This window comes from Quercus suber, unplaced genomic scaffold, assembly GCF_002906115.3.
Source record: "Quercus suber isolate HL8 unplaced genomic scaffold, Cork oak 2.0 scaffold_32, whole genome shotgun sequence".
NCBI classification, from domain to species: domain Eukaryota; kingdom Viridiplantae; phylum Streptophyta; class Magnoliopsida; order Fagales; family Fagaceae; genus Quercus; species Quercus suber.
The window spans coordinates 1,424,084-1,447,502 of record NW_027069497.1 but is presented as its reverse complement, the minus strand read 5'-3'; the positions used below and the strand labels follow the sequence as shown (position 1 = coordinate 1,447,502).

At 37.1% G+C, this 23,419-nt stretch overlaps 1 protein-coding gene across 2 annotated transcripts; it reads left to right on the top strand.

Moving 5' to 3' along the window:
* Positions 1-151: 151 nt before the first annotated feature.
* On the top strand, positions 152-23,419 carry LOC111993413 (myosin-17). Of its 2 annotated transcripts, XM_065770508.1 has the most exons (39): positions 153-376; positions 1,507-1,635; positions 11,737-11,880; positions 11,984-12,129; positions 12,218-12,374; positions 12,535-12,593; positions 12,762-12,921; positions 13,067-13,216; positions 13,298-13,434; positions 13,539-13,685; positions 13,786-13,887; positions 14,143-14,200; positions 14,294-14,395; positions 14,620-14,657; positions 14,828-14,954; positions 15,045-15,215; positions 16,010-16,141; positions 16,244-16,353; positions 16,493-16,553; positions 16,702-16,879; positions 17,363-17,568; positions 17,767-17,886; positions 18,013-18,111; positions 18,213-18,434; positions 18,803-18,942; positions 19,235-19,352; positions 19,434-19,484; positions 19,567-19,650; positions 19,812-19,982; positions 20,198-20,353; positions 20,431-20,637; positions 21,342-21,479; positions 21,567-21,637; positions 21,737-21,836; positions 21,921-21,977; positions 22,076-22,132; positions 22,210-22,290; positions 22,640-22,722; positions 22,814-23,419. In XM_065770508.1, exons 1-39 carry the CDS (start codon positions 374-376, stop codon positions 22,935-22,937), a joined length of 4,596 nt encoding a protein of 1,531 aa, XP_065626580.1. In that variant the 5' UTR covers positions 153-373; the 3' UTR covers positions 22,938-23,419. The 2 variants fall into 2 exon arrangements, with proteins under 2 accessions (XP_065626581.1, XP_065626580.1); XM_065770509.1 differs by lacking the exon at positions 19,434-19,484 and having other exon boundaries at positions 152-376.

Sequence of the window (23,419 nt, the reverse complement as noted above, 5' to 3'; positions counted from 1 at the left end):
ATAACTTAAACAACCTGAAGTTTTAGACAGAGACCAAAGCTTAGAGAGAGAAAGGAACGGTGAGTTAAGCAAACAAGGTTTTGAGAGAGAAAGAGAGAGACCCAGATAGAGAAACAAAAAAAACAAAAAAAATTAAAACTTTGAAGTTAGAGAGAGAGAGAGAGAGAGAGAGAGGGAGGGAGGGACCAAAGCTTAGAGAGAGAAAGGAACAGTGAACTGAACCAAAGTTTAGAGAGAGAGAGAGAGAGGTGGGTTTGAGAGGGAAGGAATTGGTGGGTGTTTTGTTTGAAATGAAAAGCTATTTGATTGAGGCTTCTTATTTGATGTGCTGGGGTTGCTGAGTTGAAGTGCAAATAGTGGAATTTGTTCTGGAATGGTAAATCTTCAAAGCTTGCCACCTCTGTTTTTGTTTGTTTACTTCATTGCTCTCTCTCTCTCTCTCTCTCTCCTTTTGTATTTGTTGCTGTGCTTGCCTGTTGAGGGTTTGTTTTGTGTGACTTGTTCTTGCTGGGTTTTTTACCATGTGTTTTGAATTTTGAGTTGGGGGTGACTTTATTTGTTTGTTTCTAAATTTTGAGGAACTGGGTTTGTTCTTGATTTTCTTTAAGGTACCAATTTGTTATGTGCAATTGTCCATGAATAAGTTTTCTCTTTCAATAGAAAAAAAAAAGTACTGAATTTCAATAGAATTCAACTTTTCTTTAAGTTATCTCTTATCATTTTCTGTGTTCTGTGTAGTTTTGTTTTGTTTTTCTCGAGATAAATTCTCTTTTATTCATTCCAAGCTGCTCTCTCTCTCTCTCTCTCTCTCTCTCTCTCTCTCTCTTATTTGTAGGTTTACTGGTTGAAGTTTTATTGTCTTTTGCTATCTGTTATGGGCTTACCTTGTGTGTATGTGTGTTTTAACTTGTTTGTTTGAAGAAATTTAATTTTGGTTGGAATTTGTTTTATTTTTTATTATTCAAATTTAAGGAATTGGGGTTTGTGTTTGTGTTCTTTTTTTTTTCCCCATAATTCTCTACTCTGAAGGCAACAAATTGTGATACTTGAGAATTATAGTGACAATATCTTATTAAAAACAGATACTTTTAATTAAATTTAAATGTTGGTTTTAATTTCATCAAAAAGGTTACAATTGCTTGGATATTAGGAGGTTTCTGAATCAGTAAGTGTATTTTTGGCTATAGGTACTGGCTAAGGTTACTTCTTGTCTTTACAGAACTAGATAGTTTCATCAAGACTTTGATCTAGATTGCATGCTTACTCATGAATATTTGATGTAATTAATGCTCTATTCAATTCTTATGTCTTAGTAGCAATGTATCTTATGCTCTCTATTTTTTTTATAACATTCTGTTATGGATATTGATATTGCTGTTTTGTGCTCTGTCATAGTCTTAAGTTTTGATGTAAACATCATTTTCACGATGAACTTGTAAGTCTTTAATGCATTTCTGGACTTCATTCTAACTTTGATGTTTTTTTCTGCGTCCTTGCTATTTGTAGGCATCACTGGTTAACATAGTTGTGGGTTCTCATGTATGGGTCGAAGATCCAGTTTTGGCATGGTTGGATGGGGAAGTTATTCGAATCAATGGCCAGGAGGTTCATGTCAAAACCACCAATGGAAAAAAAGTAAGTGCTCCTTTACTTGGTTATTTTTGTATGAATGGACCTGTCCCTTAAATCTACCACTTCTGTATGCAAATGGAATTATTGAGAACATTTGTGACTTGTGACATAAATGAGCATTATAGGTTTTGTATGTATTTATCCTTCTTTCTGAAAATATTTTACCTTGTATTTGGATTTGATAAATTATTGGAATTTTCAAAATGATGGGAATTTCAAGTCTATCGATTTAATTTTGCATTGTTTGGTTTGGTAGATCTTGAAATTAAGAAATTAGACTCTTTTAGTAGTTACAATGATGATGGTACAATTACTACTCTTCATACTAATGCCACTGCCGCCACCACCACCACTACTACCACCTTCATTATCATTGTCAATGTTGTTGTTAAGTGTGGAAATCAAGAAATGTATGTATCTAGCTGTATTCGAGGTCAGCTGGTCCTCCAACATAGAGAGAGAGAGAGAGAGAGAGAGAGAGAGAGAGAGAGAGAAGGAAGAAAAGAATTGGAACTGAATTTAAAACATTCTTATTGCTTAATCTTCATTCAATTAGTAATGCCCTCTTTATATATCACTCAGCAATTCCCTAATCCCCTGCTCTAACTGATTGATACAGTAACCACTAGCCAACTGTCACAACCAACTCACAGTTATCAATAACTGCCACTAATTGTCACCAACTGATTTCCCTCCTTCTCACTAGAATACAATTGCAAACAAAACCCCATCCTGAGAACTTAAGTCACCATCAAGGACACAATCTTCGGTTTCAATCTTCCTAGACACTGCATCAGCCGCCAAAATTATCCTTCCCCTTCTTATATTCTACTATAAAAGCATACCTTAACAATTTAGTAAACCACTTTTGCTGAGCTGGGGTGCCAATTTTCTGTTCCTACAAATACTTTAGGCTCTGCTGATCAGTCTTGACAACAAAAGGTCTTCCCACCAAGTATGCCCTCCACCTCTTGACGGTAGTGACTAGAGCTAACAATTCCTTCTCATATGTAGGCAAGGCTAAATTTTTACCCTTGAGAGCTTGACTGTGAAAGGCTATAGGTCTGCCTTGCTGCATCAAAACTGCACCCAACCCTCTCCCTGAAGCATCACACTCCACAACAAATGGATTTTCAAAATTAGGAAAAGCCAACATAGGTGGTTGAACTATAGCTGTCTTGAGCTGCTGAAAAGCCAACTCAGCCTCATCTGACCAAGAGAATGAATCCTTCTTCAACAAGGCTGTCAGAGGAGCTGCAATCTGGCCATACCCCTTGACAAATTTTCTGTAATACCCTGTGAGACCTAATTACCCTCTCAAGGACTTAATATCCTTAGGCACTGCTGTGTATCAGCAGTCTTTTTAGGGTCAGTGTGTACTCCTTCACTAGCGATCACATGTCCCAAGTACTCCACTTCTTTACAAGCAAACGCGCATTTAGATTTTTTGGCATACAATTTATTAGCAGCTAAAATCTCCAAAACAGTTATAAGGTGGAGGATATGATTAGGCAGTGATTTTCTATATATCAGTATATCATCAAATAAGACTAACACAAACCTCCTTAGAAAGGGCTTGAATACCTGATTCATCAAGGATTGGAAAGTTGATGGGGCATTGGTCAAGCAAAACGATGTAACTAAGAACTCATAATGGCCTTCATGTGCCCTGAAAGCTGTCTTGGGTATGTCCTTTTCGTTCATTTTAATCTGATGGTATCTAGACCTTAAGTCAAGTTTGGAAAAAAATAACAGCTCCATTCAACTCATCTAGCAATTCATCAATGATAGGAATGGGAAACTTGTCCTTAACAGTGTTGCTGTTTAATGCCCTATAGTCAATACACATCCTCCATGATCCATTTGCCTTCATCACCAGCAAGACAAGAGAAGCAAAGGGGCTGCAACTGTTCCTAATTGAACCAACAAACAACAATTCCTTCACAATCTTCTCAATCTCATTCTTTTGATAAAATGGATATCTTTAAGGCCTTTGGCAAATTGGTTGAGTGCCCTCCTTAAGATTACTCTGATGTTCATGTCCATTAAGAGGAGGCAAACCCCTTGGAGTCTCAAAGACATGGTTAAACTCTTGCACTAATGATTTTACTGCTGTAGGCACCTTGGCTGTTGTCACATCGCCTTCTGCAATAGAAATTTGTAGTAAAAATCCTTTCCTTACTGGAGTTTTAAAGAATTGATCACAATCCATTAGAGAGGACCTTGAAGATGGTCTCAAACCCTGCAACAAGACTTACTGACTCCTATAGTAAAAACTCATAGTTAAGAGTTGGAAATTCCATTGTATCTCTCCAAGAGTGCTCAGCCATTGAGTACCCAACATTGCATCACAACCCCCTAATGCCAATACATGGAATTGGATACAAAACTCCACTCCTTGAACACACACTAGTACCTTACTACAGAACCCATGAGTCTTCACAATAGAACCATTGGTCACCTTAACTTCCAAGATTTTTGTAGCATCAACTCTTAGTTGTAAACTAGAAACCAATGATGCATCAATGAAGTTATGAGTACTACTAGTGTCGACAAGTATCACTAACCCACTACCATTGATTTTATCCTTAACTGTCACAGTACTAGGTGTAGGGGTACCTATTAAAGCATACAAAGTGATCTCAATATCCTCTTCTTGATTGGTCAGATTGTTCTCAGCAATCTTGGTAACAACATCACTATCCACATCCTCTTCTAACTCAGTAATTTGCATCATAGATTGTAAACCTTGAACCATTTCAATCTCTTCTAAAAGAAACAATTTTACATTCTTGCATTTATGCCTGGGCCCCCACTTCTCATCACAATTCTAACATAGGCCTTTTTTCTCTCTTTTCCATTTGTGCGGGTGTTATTCTCTTAATAGGTATCCTAGTTTTAGCTTCTACCATTATATTACCCTTACGCAACCCCAAGATAGAATTCTTACCAGATTCTTGTTGATACTTCGCATTTCTCTTGCAACTTAGCACATATTCCTCTTGAATCTTGGCCACTAAAAAAGCAACTTAGCTTGTGTAATGGAGAAAGGCCTTTGATCCTATTAGACATAGCTTCGAACTCTGCCTTATACAAAGCAACTGTTGACGTTTGCATTAGCCTTGTTAGCACCTCCATAGGATCATCATAAGCTGTAGAACCCAGCCTCACAAGTAGTGCATGCACCAATGACTCCCAATCAGAAAACACACCAGCCTCCTATGCTTCTTGGAACCAGATCAGGGCTTCTTGATCCATATGGAAGGAGGCAATCATCATTCTCTCTGCATTTGGGGTTTGGTAATACCCAAAATATTGCTTGGCTTTATACACCTAACTGGCAGGGTCTTCACCTAAAAAGTGTGGGAAATCAAGCTTAACACGTTTCACAAGAGATAACGCTGAAGAACTTCGAATTGGGGGTGAATTTTCTTGAGATGATCGTGCCTTGGGTTCATCATCAGAACTCAACTTCTACAAAATAGCCGTGGGATGTTGATTCATCTCGTTAAAGGTTCTGGTATGGATTTCTCGTATCTTCTGAATCTCTCGGATGTCTTTACTATGATGATCTAAAGTAGCTCGAAGAGAAGCAATAGCTTCATTGGTCGTGGCAGTGGATTGTGTCACGCCCATTGTTGTTGCCGAATCACTGCTCTGATACCAATTGTTAAGTGTGGAAATCAAGAAATGTATGTATCTAGCTGTATTGGAGGTCAGCTGGTCCTCCAAGAGAGAAAGAGAGAGAGAGAGAAAAGGAAGAAAAGAATTGGAATTGAATTTAGAACATTCTGATTGCTTAATCTTCATTCAATCAGTAATGCCCTCTTTATACATCACCTAGCAATTCCCTAACCCCCTACTCTAACTGATTGATATAGTAACCGCTAGCCAATTGTCACAACCAACTCACAGCTATCAATAACTGCCACTAACTGTCACTAACTGATTTCCCTCCTTCTCATTAGAATACAATTGCAATACAATCCCTAACAGTTGTTGCCACTGCCATTGCTGGTACCACTACCATCATCTGCTAGTGTCATGGCCATCACCATTGCCACAACTAGCACTCATCGGCATTGCCACTACCACCACCACAATCGTCACCACTGCCAATTATGATACCATATGATCATCAAATGACACATTCCCTATGGAATTTGAACTTGGGATTTGGATACTTGATTCCAAGTTCAAAATTCTACAGGATTTTTGGGTTACCTTTCTTGTTAACACAAACAAAGGAAACCAATATTGGGAACTATCAAGTTACAACTTTGAGTAAAATTTCACCTCAAAATTCCTCATCTAAACACAATTTTTTGGAGAATTTCGAAATTCTTCTAAAAATATAGGAAAATACAGGTTCAAGTAAAGGGGTTTTCAATGATTTATTACAGAAGTTATGTTGAGTATATTGGGAGCTTTCAACCATATAATCTAATCTAAGATTAACAGCAGAATTAATTATAGATGAAACAAGAGGTTAAGCATGAGCATGGTGTAAACTATGAAGCAAAGAAAGAAAGATTATTGTTTGCCTATCCAGAATCAAGGTCATTAGAGTGTCACTGTAGACAACAATCTAAAGGGGGAAAAACCCTATTGATATGGTGATCAGAGCTGCACAATCATGTGAAGAGTCAGTTCATATTAGCTTGCCATCTTCCTATCAAAGACTTGTAAAATAATGTGATGGTAACAACACAATTAAAAATTGATAACAGAACATGTTGCAAGTTTTGCCATATCATATAACATTTTGTACAATACTAAATGAAGATCTCTATCTAGCCTTCCCACATATTTTTTATCTCTATTCACCATCCCTACACATGTGGCAAACAAAATTGAGAAGCTCCAAAAGGATTTCCTGTGGGGAGACCCTAAGACTCATTTATTGGGATGGGATAAGGTGTGTATGCCTATTGCTAATGGTGGCCTAGGTATTAGGAAATTGACCACTTTCAATAAAGCCTTGCTAGGAAAGTGGCTTTGGCGTTTTGGGATCGAGGAGAATAGGCTTTGGAGGAGGGTGGTAACTTTGAAATTTGGGGAAGAATGTAGGGGGTGGACCTCTAAGTTGGGAAGGGGGGCTCATGGTTGTGGTTTGTGGAGAAGTATCCGGAAGGGTTGGGGAGTTTTCAACAAAAATGTCCAATATAAGGTTGGGGTGGGGGATAGAGTGAAATTTTGGATAGATAGGTGGTGTGGAGACCTTTCTCTCCAATTGGCTTTTCTAGTCTTGTTGGCCCCCACTTCTCATCACAATTCTAACATAGGCCTTTTTTCTCTCTTTTCCATTTGTGCGGGTGTTATTCTCTTAATAGGTATCCTAGTTTTAGCTTCTACCATTATATTACCCTTACGCAACCCCAAGATAGAATTCTTACCAGATTCTTGTTGATACTTCGCATTTCTCTTGCAACTTAGCACATATTCCTCTTGAATCTTGGCCACTAAAAAAGCAACTTAGCTTGTGTAATGGAGAAAGGCCTTTGATCCTATTAGACATAGCTTCGAACTCTGCCTTATACAAAGCAACTGTTGACGTTTGCCTTAGCCTTGTTAGCACCTCCATGGGATCATCATAAGCTGTAGAACCCAGCCTCACGAGTAGTGCATGCACCAATGACTCCCAATCAGAAAACACACCAGCCTCCTATGCTTCTTGGAACCAGATCAGGGCTTCTTCATCCATATGGAAGGAGGCAATCATCATTCTCTCTGCATTTGGGGTTTGGTAATACCCAAAATATTGCTTGGCTTTATACACCTAACTGGCAGGGTCTTCACCTAAAAAGCGTGGGAAATCAAGCTTAACACGTTTCACAAGAGATAATGCTGAAGAACTTCGAATTGGGGGTGAATTTTCTTGAGATGATCGTGCCTTGGGTTCATCATCAGAACTCAACTTCTACAAAATAGCCGTGGGATGTTGATTCATCTCGTTAAAGGTTCTGGTATGGATTTCTCGTATCTTCTGAATCTCTCGGATGTCTTTACTATGATGATCTAAAGTAGCTCGAAGAGAAGCAATAACTTCATTGGTCGTGGCAGTGGATTGTGTCACGCCCATTGTTGTTTTTTTTTTTTGATAAGTAATAGATTCATTGAAATCAAAAAGAGAGGAACACCGAAGTACACAGGGAGTATACAGAGGTGAACAAATAAAAAACGAACATTACAAAAATCAAGAAAATCCAAAATAGAAGAAAAAGGATGGTTTCTCCACACAGAAAACCAATCAAGTAAGGTTCTAAAAAAAAGAAGCTTGAGATCAGGCATGGAACGCTCCTTGTCTTCAAAACACCTACTATTTCTTTCCTTCCAAATACACCACATCAAACAATGAGGAGCAACCATCCAAAGATCTCCATTACGATGGCGACCAAAACGACCTTGCCAGCAAGCCAAAAGCCCAACAACAGAGAAAGGCATAACCCAACAAACTCCAAATAACCCAAAAACCATGTTCCACAACTCTAGAGCAACCGAGCAATGAAGGAAAAGATGGTCAATAGTTTCACTATTACACTTGCACATGAAACACCAGTCCAAAATGCAAATCTTTCTTTTCCTTAAGTTGTCAATAGTCAGACATTTCCCCAAGGCTGCTGTCCATACAAAGAAAGCCACTCTAGAGGGGATCTTCTGCTTCCAAATGCTTTTCCAAGGGAACAACTGCTCACTATGGCCAGCTAGAAGATGGTAGTAAGCACTGACCGTGAATCCCTTACTCTTACAAGGCAGCCAACATCTCTTATCCTCTCCAATCCCCCTTACAGGGGTGCAATAGATGGAATTGATGAAACTCTAGATGGTCAATAGTTTCACTATTACACTTGCACATGAAACACCAGTCCAAAATGCAAATCTTTCTTTTCCTTAAGTTGTCAATAGTCAGACATTTCCCCAAGGCTGCTGTCCATACAAAGAAAGCCACTCTAGAGGGGATCTTCTGCTTCCAAATGCTTTTCCAAGGGAACAACTGCTCACTATGGCCAGCTAGAAGATGGTAGTAAGCACTGACCGTGAATCCCTTACTCTTACAAGGCAGCCAACATCTCTTATCCTCTCCAATCCCCCTTACAGGGGTGCAATAGATGGAATTGATGAAACTCCAGAAAGCTTCCAATTCACGGTTATGCACCTCCCTACAGAACTGAAGATCCCAGTGGAGTACTCCATTGGTGAACTTCATAAGATCCCCTACACTTGCCTCTTTGTTGCAACAAATCCTATATAAATCAGGATAACGGTCACGCCCATTGTTGTTGCCGAATCACTGCTCTGATACCAATTGTTAAGTGTGGAAATCAAGAAATGTATGTATCTAGCTGTATTGGAGGTCAGCTGGTCCTCCAAGAGAGAAAGAGAGAGAGAGAGAAAAGGAAGAAAAGAATTGGAATTGAATTTAGAACATTCTGATTGCTTAATCTTCATTCAATCAGTAATGCCCTCTTTATACATCACCTAGCAATTCCCTAACCCCCTACTCTAACTGATTGATATAGTAACCGCTAGCCAATTGTCACAACCAACTCACAGCTATCAATAACTGCCACTAACTGTCACTAACTGATTTCCCTCCTTCTCATTAGAATACAATTGCAATACAATCCCTAACAGTTGTTGCCACTGCCATTGCTGGTACCACTACCATCATCTGCTAGTGTCATGGCCATCACCATTGCCACAACTAGCACTCATCGGCATTGCCACTACCACCACCACAATCGTCACCACTGCCAATTATGATACCATATGATCATCAAATGACACATTCCCTATGGAATTTGAACTTGGGATTTGGATACTTGATTCCAAGTTCAAAATTCTACAGGATTTTTGGGTTACCTTTCTTGTTAACACAAACAAAGGAAACCAATATTGGGAACTATCAAGTTACAACTTTGAGTAAAATTTCACCTCAAAATTCCTCATCTAAACACAATTTTTTGGAGAATTTCGAAATTCTTCTAAAAATATAGGAAAATACAGGTTCAAGTAAAGGGGTTTTCAATGATTTATTACAGAAGTTATGTTGAGTATATTGGGAGCTTTCAACCATATAATCTAATCTAAGATTAACAGCAGAATTAATTATAGATGAAACAAGAGGTTAAGCATGAGCATGGTGTAAACTATGAAGCAAAGAAAGAAAGATTATTGTTTGCCTATCCAGAATCAAGGTCATTAGAGTGTCACTGTAGACAACAATCTAAAGGGGGAAAAACCCTATTGATATGGTGATCAGAGCTGCACAATCATGTGAAGAGTCAGTTCATATTAGCTTGCCATCTTCCTATCAAAGACTTGTAAAATAATGTGATGGTAACAACACAATTAAAAATTGATAACAGAACATGTTGCAAGTTTTGCCATATCATATAACATTTTGTACAATACTAAATGAAGATCTCTATCTAGCCTTCCCACATATTTTTTATCTCTATTCACCATCCCTACACATGTGGCAAACAAAATTGAGAAGCTCCAAAAGGATTTCCTGTGGGGAGACCCTAAGACTCATTTATTGGGATGGGATAAGGTGTGTATGCCTATTGCTAATGGTGGCCTGGGTATTAGGAAATTGACCACTTTCAATAAAGCCTTGCTAGGAAAGTGGCTTTGGCGTTTTGGGATCGAGGAGAATAGGCTTTGGAGGAGGGTGGTAACTTTGAAATTTGGGGAAGAATGTAGGGGGTGGACCTCTAAGTTGGGAAGGGGGGCTCATGGTTGTGGTTTGTGGAGAAGTATCCGGAAGGGTTGGGGAGTTTTCAACAAAAATGTCCAATATAAGGTTGGGGTGGGGGATAGAGTGAAATTTTGGATAGATAGGTGGTGTGGAGACCTTTCTCTCCAATTGGCTTTTCTAGTCTTGTACAATTTTGCTGCAAACAGAGAGGCGTCCGTAGAATCATCTTTGATATGTCAAGGAGCAGGGGATGGGAGAACTTGGGATGTTAATTTCAATCGAGGTCCTAATGACTGGGAGGCAGATGTGGTGGATGATTTCTTTCGATTCTTGGCAGCCAATTTACCTTCAGAGATTGATGGTGATCGTTTAAGATGGAAGTTGACAAAAAACAGGGATTCTACTATTCGCTCATATTATCATAAGTTATACGGCTCTTCTTTCGTTGTTTTTCCATGGGAAGGTATTTGGAAGGTTAAGGCTCCCCGGCGTGTCTCTTTCTTTGTTTGGACAGCCACATGGGATAGGATCCTCACGGACGATAACTTGCGGCTTAGAGGCTTTGATTTTGTTGACTGGTGCATTATGTGTCATTGCTGTGGTGAGACAGTGGATCATTTGTTGTTACATTGTGGAAAGGCTTATCAGCTGTGGTACTTTGTCTTTAGGATTTTTGGGATTTCATGGGTCTCCTCACGTTCGGTGTCAGAGTTTCTATTTAGTTGGTGGAATTGGTTGGGGAAGCATTCATCTTACATTTGGAACTTAGTTCTGTTGTGTTTGATGTGGTGTATTTGGAAGGAAAACAATTGGAGGATGTTTGAGGATTTGGATAGATCTGAGGACCAAATGCATGCTCTCTTTTCTGGTTTCCTGTTTGATTGGGCTAGAGCTTGGGGACTCACATCTAGTGACTCTCTTCCTCTATTCCTTAGCTCTCTTTCTTTGTAATTAATGTCTTTTTATGTTTTTGCTTTTCCATCTTTTTTGTACTCTTGTTATGTTGGTACTAATTTGCATCTAGTAGTCTTTTGAATATATTTTTTCTTACTTATCAAAAAAAAAAAAAGAAGTGTTCTACAACAAACATGAGAATAACTCCTGCATTTTCATAAATACAATAAATTTGTTCCTAAGCCAAACATAGAAGAACTCCTATTTATACCAAAGACTCTTCTTGAACTAATGCTAATGGTTTGTCCAAATAGACCTAGCCTTTCTGTTCAGTAGTAAGAAATTGAACGTATTAGTATATAATTCTCCCATGTATCTTTAATTTATCTATAGTTCAGTCAATTTGTCTAAAAGAAAGTGCAACTTTTAGGTAATCAGCACCTAAAGTTTTTCTGTGTTTCTCTTGCATGTAAATCTGGTTCTAATCAAGTTGATGACTGGTGCAGGTCATTACAAGTATATCAAAAGTGTTTCCAAAGGATACTGAAGCTCCTCCTGGAGGGGTAGATGACATGACAAAGCTTTCCTATTTGCACGAACCTGGAGTTCTGCAAAACTTGGCCACTAGATATGAACTTAATGAAATCTATGTGAGCTATGTTACTTTTTATCTTTCCTTGGGACTTGTTAATATGCTGAAGCAATTGTTTAGAAATAATTTTTAGATGTAATACTTGAAATTACCTTTCTCAGACATACACAGGAAATATCCTGATAGCAATTAATCCATTTCAACTATTGCCTCATCTGTATGACACACACATGATGGAACAATACAAAGGAGCTGCTCTTGGGGAGCTGAGTCCTCACGTCTTTGCAGTTGCAGATGTTGCATACAGGTTAATTTAGATTCGCCTTCTGGATGTCACTACTTTTTTGTTTACCTGTGGGGTAGTTTCTTATTTGACATGCTGTTTAAGATAACAGGGCAATGATTAATGAAGGAAAAAGCAATTCAATTTTGGTTAGTGGAGAAAGTGGTGCTGGTAAAACTGAGACAACAAAGATGCTCATGAGATATCTTGCACACTTAGGTGGGCGATCTGGAGTAGAAGGACGAACAGTTGAACAGCAAGTTCTGGAGGTATGAATGTATGATGAAGTTATTATTAGTTGCATTCTATTTCTGGATTTCAAAGTTCCCTATATGAGCATATACTCAACATATTATCTCAAGAACCAAGTTAAAACAAGGTTTATATCCTCATTGATTTAATTTAATTTAATTTTTTTTAATATTACAGTCCAACCCAGTTCTTGAGGCCTTTGGTAATGCCAAAACAGTTCGGAACAACAACTCAAGGTGTGTATTAATCATATGGAAATTCATTTTATGCTTTATAGTTTCATTTCTTCTTCATTTTGATTATACAGACTGCATATATTTCTTAACCATGCTTATTTTGAGATATCTCTTTTTGAAGTTCTCATTGTAATGTCTGTTTCATGTCATCGTGACATTACCATGTAGTCGTTTTGGTAAATTTGTTGAAATCCAATTCGACAAGAATGGGAGGATATCTGGGGCAGCAATTAGAACGTATCTGCTCGAAAGGTCTCGTGTTTGCCAGATTTCTGTTCCTGAAAGAAATTACCATTGCTTTTACCTCCTTTGTGCTGCACCACCTGAGGTATTTTACACTATTCTGCTTGTCAATTTTTTTCTCTATATTTATCTTTTAAATCAAGCAAGTTCAACTATTGTTAGTGTTATCTCTAAGTATAAGTTCCATTTCAAAATTTTTATTTTTACCTTTTGTTTTCAAATATTTGTAGGACATTGAGAAATATAAGTTGGGGAGTCCGAAAACTTTCCATTATTTAAATCAATCAAATTGCTATGAGCTGGATGGCGTAAATGATGCTCATGAATATCTTGCAACCAGAAGGGCTATGGAAATTGTTGGAATTAATGAGGAAGAACAGGTTGCCTTTCTGCAACTTTAGACGATGCATGTTCTTTATGAAGGTTCAACCAGATTTCTCATCATTATATAATCTTTTCAGGAGGCAATATTCAGGGTTGTAGCTGCAATTCTTCACCTTGGTAATATTAATTTTGCCAAAGGGAAGGAAATAGATTCCTCAGTCATTAAGGATGAAAAGTCTAGATTCCATCTTAATATGACCGCAGAACTTCTTAGGTGTGTTTCTTTTACTTGTTCACATTAGAAGTGCATCTCTGAATCTTGTTTTGAAATCTATTCAAAAGTGTCATGTTTCACTGTTAATCATAATCATTTTACAGGTGTGATGCCCAGAGCTTGGAAGATGCTCTAATTAAACGTGTAATGGTGACACCTGAAGAAATTATTACAAGAACTCTTGACCCTGAAAATGCAATTGCTAGCAGAGATGCATTAGCCAAGACAATATATTCTCGCTTGTTTGACTGGTAAGGGGCTCATTAGACCTTTTATTTTCTCCCTGGTTTGTATTATAGTCTTCTTATTTTTGTATTTGATAATATTTTGATTTACTGCTTGTTTTGACAGGCTTGTGGAAAAAATTAACATTTCTATTGGACAGGATCCAAACTCAAAGTCAATAATTGGAGTCCTTGATATCTATGGTTTTGAAAGTTTTAAGTGCAATAGGTATGCTATTACAATCTTTTGATTTCACTGGAGCAAGATAAATTTCATTTCTTTAGAGGCAGAGAGTGGATACTATGCATCACATGCGTTTTTGTATAATTTTACAAAAAGTTATGAAGTTTGCTCCAATGACATCGTGCCCCTCCCCTCCACCCTAACATCTACAACAAGAAGCAAAAGAAAAGAAAGACAGAACAGTGCAAAACTACAAACAATATTTCATTAGTTTTGTGCTGACATCTTCTTATAAAACAGTTTTGAGCAGTTCTGCATCAATTTCACAAATGAAAAGCTGCAACAGCATTTCAATCAGGTCAGGTTATTAATCAATACCAGTTGTTTTGGGTCCTAATTATTGAGATAGCTTATAGGCTGATTTTGGTTATTTTTAATTGTGCTCTTGCAGCATGTGTTTAAAATGGAGCAGGAAGAGTATACCAAAGAAGAGATAGATTGGAGCTACATTGAGTTTGTCGATAACCAAGATGTGCTTGATCTGATTGAAAAGGTTTTTAGCTGTTACACAATATTTTAACTTAGAATTTTGTGTTTCTCATTTTGAGGCTGTTTTAAACGACTTTTGTTTTAGTAGTTAGATTAATAGATTCATGTTGTGATTTGGTATTTACTTATAATAAAAAAAATGTTGTCGATTGATATTTGAGTGCATATCATAACCATATTATACTGTATATCATTTATCTAATAAATGAGTAATTTGATCTTTTACAGAAACCTGGAGGAATTATTGCGCTACTTGATGAGGCCTGGTAATATGCTGCTCTTGCTTTATGTGGTTTAATTCTAGATTTCAATCTTGATCATAATTAACTGATATTTACATTCCATTTCTTCCATTTGGCTGGTCTCTGCATTCTGTTACATGTGGTAGTTTCTTGTTCTGCTCTGCTACTCATATTTATCTGATTCTTGAATGCAGTATGTTTCCTAAATCAACACATGAAACATTTGCACAGAAGTTGTACCAGACATTTAAGAATCACCAGCGCTTTATCAAACCAAAGCTTTCTCGCACAAATTTTACCATATCACACTATGCGGGGGAGGTAAACAATTTTGTTTTGTCACATTAGCTGTTTGCCTTGGGAAGGTTTAGGGCATTTTCTCTAGCTTCTGAAATCTTCTCAATTTTAAAGGTAACTTATCAAGCTGATCAGTTCCTGGACAAGAACAAAGATTATGTGGTGGCAGAACATCAAGCTTTATTGACGGCCTCAAAGTGCTCTTTTGTGGTGGGTCTATTTCCCCCACTTCCAGAAGAATCATCAAAGTCATCCAAATTTTCCTCCATTGGAGCACGCTTCAAGGTGAGTGCATGCATATCCTTTTCAATTTCTCTTGTTTGGATGGGGTTAACAATAACATATGATGGGTGTGTAGGTGAGTGTTGTCAACCATCCTAATTATTTGTTTAACTGTTGTATGCCATGATGTCATTGACCTCTATTCCATCTGCATTTCACTTTAATAATTGCCATATATATATATATATATTCCTCGCCAAATCCCCTCAATTTCTTTGTGGTCAGTCTTATGTTTTTATGCCTCAAGTTGGCTGACATACCGTGGTCTTCTTTTGCCCATCACATGCTTGCAATTTACTTTAGAAGACCTTGTTCGAAATATGTGGTTAAATGATTAAATTTACCTTATCATAATAGTTTAAATTTTTGGGATAATTGGTAATTTAACACGGTATCAAAGTAAGAGGTCTTGAGTTCGATCTTTGTTTCCTCCACTCTACCTCCCATTTAAATTCCCATGTGTTGGGCTTCGCCTATTAAAAGGTAGTTTTGGCCCACACGTAAGGAGGAATGTTAAATGATTAAATTTACTATATCCCAATAGCTTAAATTTTTATGACAATCGGTAATTTAATAGACCTAAAGGTCAAGCTTTTTCTTTTTTCAATAGCTCTTCAGTGGCATTTTGATACTGTTAGTAATGGTATATATGGTGATTTTACAAGGTTCATTGTTTTTTTGTGGACTAATATGCTCTGCGTTTGACAATTTTACCAGTGTTCAATATGAATATTACTTATAATTTTGATTACAGAATATGAGAAATGATTTAATGAATCAATTATGGTAATTGGCAGCTACAACTTCAATCGTTGATGGAGACCTTGAGTGCCACAGAACCTCATTACATCAGATGTGTGAAGCCAAATAATGTCCTGAAACCTGCTATTTTGGAGAATTCTAATATCATTCAACAATTACGCTGTGGTGTGAGTATGATTTTGTCAAAATGTACCTTTGTTTTTTTTTTTTCCTCATCAAAACTTGTATACTTTTGTTTTCATATGATCTGAATTTTTTTTGTCATCTAGGGTGTTCTTGAGGCCATCAGGATAAGTTGTGCTGGATATCCTACCAGACGCACATTTTATGAGTTTCTTAATCGTTTTGGTGTTCTGGCTCCAGAAGTTCTGGAAGGAAAGTATGTAATAATTAATCTTTTTACACAGAATTTTGGATTTTTTCTTTTCTTTTGTGAACTTGCTTTTTGTAGTACTTACCACTTAAGTTGATATAGCTCTCAAATGTTACTTAATGGTGCTTTCTCCATTTCTTTTCAGTTATGATGATAAAATGGCTTGCCAAATGATTCTTGATAGGAAGGGATTGAAAGGATATCAGGTGATTCAAGTTTTTATGTTCAACTTCTCGTCCCTGACCATGCTGCTTTTATGGTTGTTTGACTTGATTCTATTTCCTTTTCAGGATATTATATGCATTTTCTTTGTCCCTGTATATAATAATTATTCACTGCAATGTGAACTGGCAGATAGGCAAAGCAAAGGTTTTCCTCAGAGCGGGTCAGATGGCTGAGTTGGATGCTAGAAGAGCAGAGGTACTTGGAAATGCTGCTAGAACTATCCAACGGCAAATTCGTACGTACATTGCCCGTAAAGAGTTCATCTCATTGCGCAAAGCTGCTATTCAGACGCAATCCCATTGGCGAGGTATCGTTTTCTATTGTCTCCAAATCTCTGCACTTTGTCAGTAGGAAATAAGGAAATGTCATGCTCAATTTTTATTTTATTTTGTTTTCTATTACAGAATGTATGAAACTTGAGAACATATTAAAATGCATGAGATTTGCAACATATGTGATTTTGTTAAAAGCAGGAAGAGTTGAAAAGAATGTGTTAATGTTGCTAGCTAAATTCAGATTTTTGTCTCATGGCATGAGAAGTGTTGCCATTGCTGGAATTATGAGAGACTGATGAAAACGTCTGACAATCTGTCATGCATGTCAATATAATAGTGAGATACGTGATTTCTTTACATATGAATAAGATCCAAATCAGAAAGAAAGGCAAAATGTTTGAGAAGGCAGTTTCTGAAAATTGGGTGTTTTTCAAAGCTCAATCAAATAATCATATTGGTCACTAACCAAATCACTTGGACTGAACTCTTCTGTCCTTTTCTCGCTTTTTTTTTAGGTAAAATGGCTCGTAAACAGTATCAGCAGTTGAGACGGGAAGCTGCAGCCCTGAAGATTCAGAAGAATTTCAGGCGATACAGTGCCAGGAAATCCCACCAAACGGTACTTTCATCGGCAATCAAATTGCAGACAGGCTTAAGAGCAATGACAGCACGCAATGAATTCAGATTACGGAAGAAAACTAAAGCTGCCATCATTATTCAGGTATCATCATTGTTCAGTGATATGATCTTTTAGGTATACATATTATTATTGTTATTTGGGTGTTAATGCAATTTACCACTCAAGATAACATTGTTAAATTGGTTTCCCTTGAGCATTTTCAAACGCCAATTCTTTGACTTCTGAAGTATGGAAAATTCAAAATTTTCTTCTAGATTCTTATATATCTGTGGGTTACAGGCAAATTGGCGCTGCCACCAAGCTTATTCTTATTATATGAGTCTTCAGAAGGCAGCTATTGTTTCTCAGTGTGGCTGGAGATGCCGAGTCGCTAGAAGAGAGCTCAGAATGCTCAAAATGGTTTAAAATTCTTTTTAAAATATTTTTGTATCTTTCATTTTTGATCAACTTGATGAAAGTTTATGACGTGGTTGTTATGTATAAAGAATTATAGCAAGTGCTGACATATCCTATAAATTAATATAGGCCGCAAGGGAAACTGGGGCACTTAAAGAAGCAAAAGACAAATTAGAGAAGCGTGTGGAAGAACTTACATGGCGCCTGCAATTAGAAAAGCGATTAAGGGTAGGGATTCTTATTTTTCCATCTATTAAAATATATATTTTTATTCTTCTAATTCAGAGTCGAGGATGGATCTGAGTTTACTTTGTTTGCTGTCAATACAGACTGATCTTGAGGAGGCAAAAGCACGCGAAACTGCCAAGCTACAAGAAGCATTGCATGCAATGCAAGTACAAGTAGAAGAAGCAAGCTCCATGATCATTAAAGAACGAGAGGCAGCCAGAAAAGCTATTGAAGAAGCACCTGCTGTCATCAAGGAGACTCCTGTTATAATACAAGATACACAAAGGGTTGAGTCATTGACAGCTGAAGTTGAAAGATTGAAGGTATAAATACTTGGTTGTAGGATAATAATTACTGCTTGCTTGAACATTCTCTTTTAAATATTCTTTAGCCCTACTCTATAGGACATAAAAAGTGTTGGGTTCCAAGACACACTCTAGAGAAACTGCATCTTTGTTATGGTTACTTCATTCAGGAGAGGTATTATAATCTGGGAAGTTGAATTTTTGAATTCAAAATGCCATGTGGTGTTTGTGAAACCTTTAAAAGTAAGTTATACACTTTATACACAGGGCACTTTTTGTACTGCAGTCTAACTGATACTAATATTTCAGAAAAGTAATTGTTAATTCATCAGAACCACAGGTTGAGTTCATGGGGACGCCATATGATGAATTTGACATTTGTACAGGCCTTGTTGCAATCAGAAACACAGATTGCAGAAAGGACCAAACAGGCTTATGCTGTTGAGCAAGCTAAAAATGGGGAATTGAATAGGAAGCTTGAAGATGCAGGGAAGAAAGTGGATCAGCTTCAAGATTCAGTGCAAAGGTTTGTAATAATTTTGGAAGTTATCCCAACCCTGTTGCTAATTGCACATTAAATGCCTGCAGACTCTGAGGCCTTTTGTCCATATTCTAGTAATTACTCCTGTTCTTTGTTCTTAATGTATATGCACAATATGGAAGTGTTTTCATTATGCTTTCAATTTCTTATTGGAATATTAATATTAAAGTGGGATCAGAAGCTTCAACATATAAAGGAAGGCATGGATAAATAAGAGTCAGTCAAGATGTGTAAAATATTGAAGTGTTTTGAAACTTTTCTTCCACCTCTGATCCAGGCTTGAGGAGAAGCTCACTAATTTACAATCAGAGAATCAGGTAATGCGACAACAAGCCCTACCAATATCACCAAAAGGGAAAGTTTTATCTGCAAGACCAAAGACAACAATCATTCAGGTATTTTGGTGTGAAAAATAATTAATTTATCTGAACCACATAAGTTCATGGAAATTTTTTTAAGTTGTCAATTAATTGTAGAGGACTCCTGAGAATGGCAATGTTCAAAATGGAGAAATAAGGAAACCCTCGGTAAGATGATTTATTTGCTTTGTGTATATCAAATCGAGGAAAGCAATATATATGTGTTCCCATCATCTTCTTAATGTCTCAGGATTCAATTGTCACTGTACCTAACTCACGGGAAGCCACTGAAGTGGAGGAAAAGCCACAGAAATCTCTAAATGAAAAGCAGCAGGTAAGTGGTTGTAAGAAACTTGTGAAACAAATTTAAACCTCAAAAACATCTTGATATTCCATTTTGGGTTTCTACTTCCCATACTTCTTAGTTTACTGTATTTGGCTGAACCAACACTGGCTAAGGTCTTTTCTCATTTGCTGTATTCTTTCTGGGTGCAGGAGAACCAGGACCTGCTAATAAAGTGTATTTCACAAGATCTAGGTTTTTCTGGGGGCAAACCTGTTTCTGCTTGTCTAATATACAAATGCCTTCTCCAATGGCGGTCTTTTGAGGTTGAAAGAACCAATATTTTTGACCGTATCATTCAAACAGTAGGCTTGGCACTAGAGGTATGGCTTAGCTTCTGTTTTAGTTGGAATGGTACCTGTATGGGTTTCATCATATATTATTTATGTTTGTGCAAAAGAACAATCAGATCGGCCATTTAGCATTGAATCTGTTTCAATGAATGAACTTATTTTATAGCTCCGGATTTTTTTTGCTGGAGCAGCGAAGAAACTCATAAATTAATTTGTGTTTGATGTCATTATGCCACTCACTGAAGGTCCAGGATAACAATGACGTATTAGCTTATTGGCTATCAAATTCATCCACGTTGCTGTTACTCCTCCAACGCACATTGAAGGCAACTGGAGCAGCAAACTTAACTCCACAACGGCGAAGATCAGCATCAACTTCTCTATTTGGGAGGATGTCTCAAGTAATGAAAGAGACATTTTATTTTTGGTACTATCATGTAGTTTGATTTTATTTTTTTTTAACAATTCCAATTTATAGGGGCTTCGAGCATCTCCACAAAGTGCTGGGTTCTCATTTCTTAATAGTCGGATTCTTGGTGGCCTGGATGAACTACGGCAAGTTGAAGCCAAATATCCAGCTTTGCTTTTTAAACAGCAACTCACAGCCTTCCTTGAAAAAATATATGGAATGATAAGAGATAATTTAAAAAAAGAGATCTCCCCATTGCTTGGATTTTGTATCCAGGTAACTGCTATGTTTATCTTCTTTTCCCATTTTTTATTACCATATCTTTTTACTTCCATATATTAGTTTTTTGGAGATTTTATAATTGTAAAATATATATTTTTTACTTCTGACAACAATGCATCTGCCGACGAGTGCACCTTTCTCATATTTATGATTTCTATGTAAAAGCATTGAATATTTTTCCTACTATAACCTTAATCTCGGGCATAATGAGTAAGAGATGAGACATGTACAAATTTCTAGTGAATTTCAAGTGATGCATCTGTACATAGATACTGCTTCTTACCCGCTTTTTAATGCAACTTCCCCCCGCCTGCCCTACCCCCTTTTCTAGTTTAAGGGATTATGTTTCTAATAAACAAATTGATCAAGTTTCCTCTGTGCTTATCTAAGTCAAAATGGGTAATAATCTAACCATGTCCGAGGCCTGAGCCATCCCAACAGTTGTGCATCTAGTCTGACCAAAACTAACATGTGCAAATTCCTGGTTGATAATTTGATGTACATTTGCTTGTATTATGGTGCATGTCTTCTTGATAAGTGTGTATGAGTACTAGGATAAAATAGTGTGCATACATGTGTATGTCTGTTTTACAAATATTTCAGGTGGCCCATGGTCTTGGTGGCATATGTAGTTATAGGAGCCAGCTATATCCATGCTCTAAATCAAAATTTTTTTTTCTTCATCAATTGTGACACAGGCACCTAGGACATCCCGAGCTAGTTTAGTGAAGGGACGTGCTCAAGCCAATGCTGCAGCTCAACAAGCTCTGATTGCTCACTGGCAAAGCATTGTGAAATGCATTGATAACTACTTGAAGATCATGAGGGCCAACCATGTAAGTGGAGCTTCCAAGTACAATGAGATGGGGTCATTGTTTTTGTTCTTTACATGGCTAACTCTCTTCAATATTGTGACAATACAGGTCCCTTCATTCCTAGTTTGCAAATTATTCGCTCAGATATTTTCTTTCATCAACGTTCAGTTATTTAACAGGTAAAAGTATCACTTAAGGTTTCTAGAATCCTACAACATATTTTGATTATAGAGTATATTAAGGTATATTCCCTGACAATTTAAATTTCTTTTTTGCAGCCTTCTCTTGCGGCGTGAATGTTGTTCATTCAGCAATGGGGAATACTTGAAGGCAGGGTTGGCTGAATTGGAACAGTGGTGTCATGATGCGACCGAGGAGGTACTAGCCATGGATCAATCTCTTGGATTCTTTCTCCATGCCTCTCTTTTGGTAGACTTTATTTATTACCTTATTTGCATGCAGTTTGTAGGTTTGGCTTGGGATGAGATGAAGCACATCCGACAAGCAGTTGGCTTCCTGGTTTGATTCATTTATCTCATTTTCCATTCCTATTGAGGTATCTATTCTTAAATGTGTCTTATTAGTCTTTTCCTTTTCATTTTTTCCTGCAATATCAGGTCATACATCAGAAGCCCAAAAAGACCTTGAAAGAAATAACAAATGATCTATGTCCAGTGAGTCTTTAACCCTTCTTCTCCTCCCTCTATCCCTCCTCCTGTCTTTCTAATTTTTTTGTCCCATCCTCTTGCAGGTGCTTAGCATACAGCAATTATACAGGATCAGTACAATGTACTGGGATGACAAATATGGTACTCACAGTGTATCTACTGATGTAAGTTGTGTACTAAACTTTTAGTTGGTTAGGAGTTGTCAGCCTTCATTTACCTTCATAGGCTCTTTGCTAAAAAAACGCTGATAAAAGAGTGTTTGGAATTAGTTCCAAATAAAAGAAATTTTGAATACTCTTAATCAGTTTTTCTATCTCATAATCTTTTCTCAAGAAAAATTATTAAACCCAATATGTCTATGTTTTGTGGTTACATTTTGAACTCATTTCTGCAATTGCTGTTTTTATACAGTCCCTTGTAAGGTTATCATTCAATTTGTTTCCATAAAGGATTTATCAAGCTGTCGCAGGTTCATTTCTGTTGAACTCCCACTCAAAATTTCACCATGTGCAGGTTATTTCAAGTATGAGAATTATGATGACCGAGGACTCAAACAATGCTGTCAGCAGTTCTTTCTTATTGGATGACGACTCTAGGTAAAAACTTCCAACTGCATGCTTTTAGTATCACATCTTGAATGCCTTCCGTGTATAGCTAATACCGAAACTGCTTGTGTTCAAAATGCAGCATTCCATTTACTGTGGATGACATTTCCAAGTCAATGCAACATATTGAAGTTCCTGATATTGATCCTCCACCTCTTATTCGCGAAAACTCGGGCTTTACATTCTTATTACAACGCTCAGAATGATATCAAGTGGTTGTACTTTTCTGCCAGCAATCTTTTCTCTTCCATGGGCTACTACTCTTGGAACATCCAAAGTTGATGTGCCACAAAACCTTTGCATATATTCCGTTGGTCCAGCTCAACGTGTAATTATATTAATCATTTTATTTTATTTTTTTCTGCCCAGGCTATTTATTTGGTCAGTCTGGTCTAATTCTTTTCTCTTATTTTTTCAATTTTTCATTCACTGTAGTAGGATGGGTATTTGCACTAGTCTATTACTAGTTACACTACATTAGGCTGCTTTTGTTATTTATTAGGCTTTCATTTGTGTAATATTTTTTCACTTGGTTTCCAACTACTACAAATTGTAGTTTGTGATGTTAGCCGCATTTTTTTTTTTTTGGCTAATATTTGTTGTATAAATAGTTTTCTGTGTAATATGATGTAAGGAGAGTTCTTTATTTATTTATTAATTATAATTATTACTATTTTTTGGTTATTAA

Coding starts and splice junctions, on each gene's coding strand:
- LOC111993413 (XM_065770508.1), top strand. Junction 20,354..20,430: donor TATTTGGGAGGATGTCTCAA/GTAATGAAAGAG, acceptor TCCAATTTATAG/GGGCTTCGAGCATCTCCACA. Junction 21,837..21,920: donor GTCATGATGCGACCGAGGAG/GTACTAGCCATG, acceptor ATTTGCATGCAG/TTTGTAGGTTTGGCTTGGGA.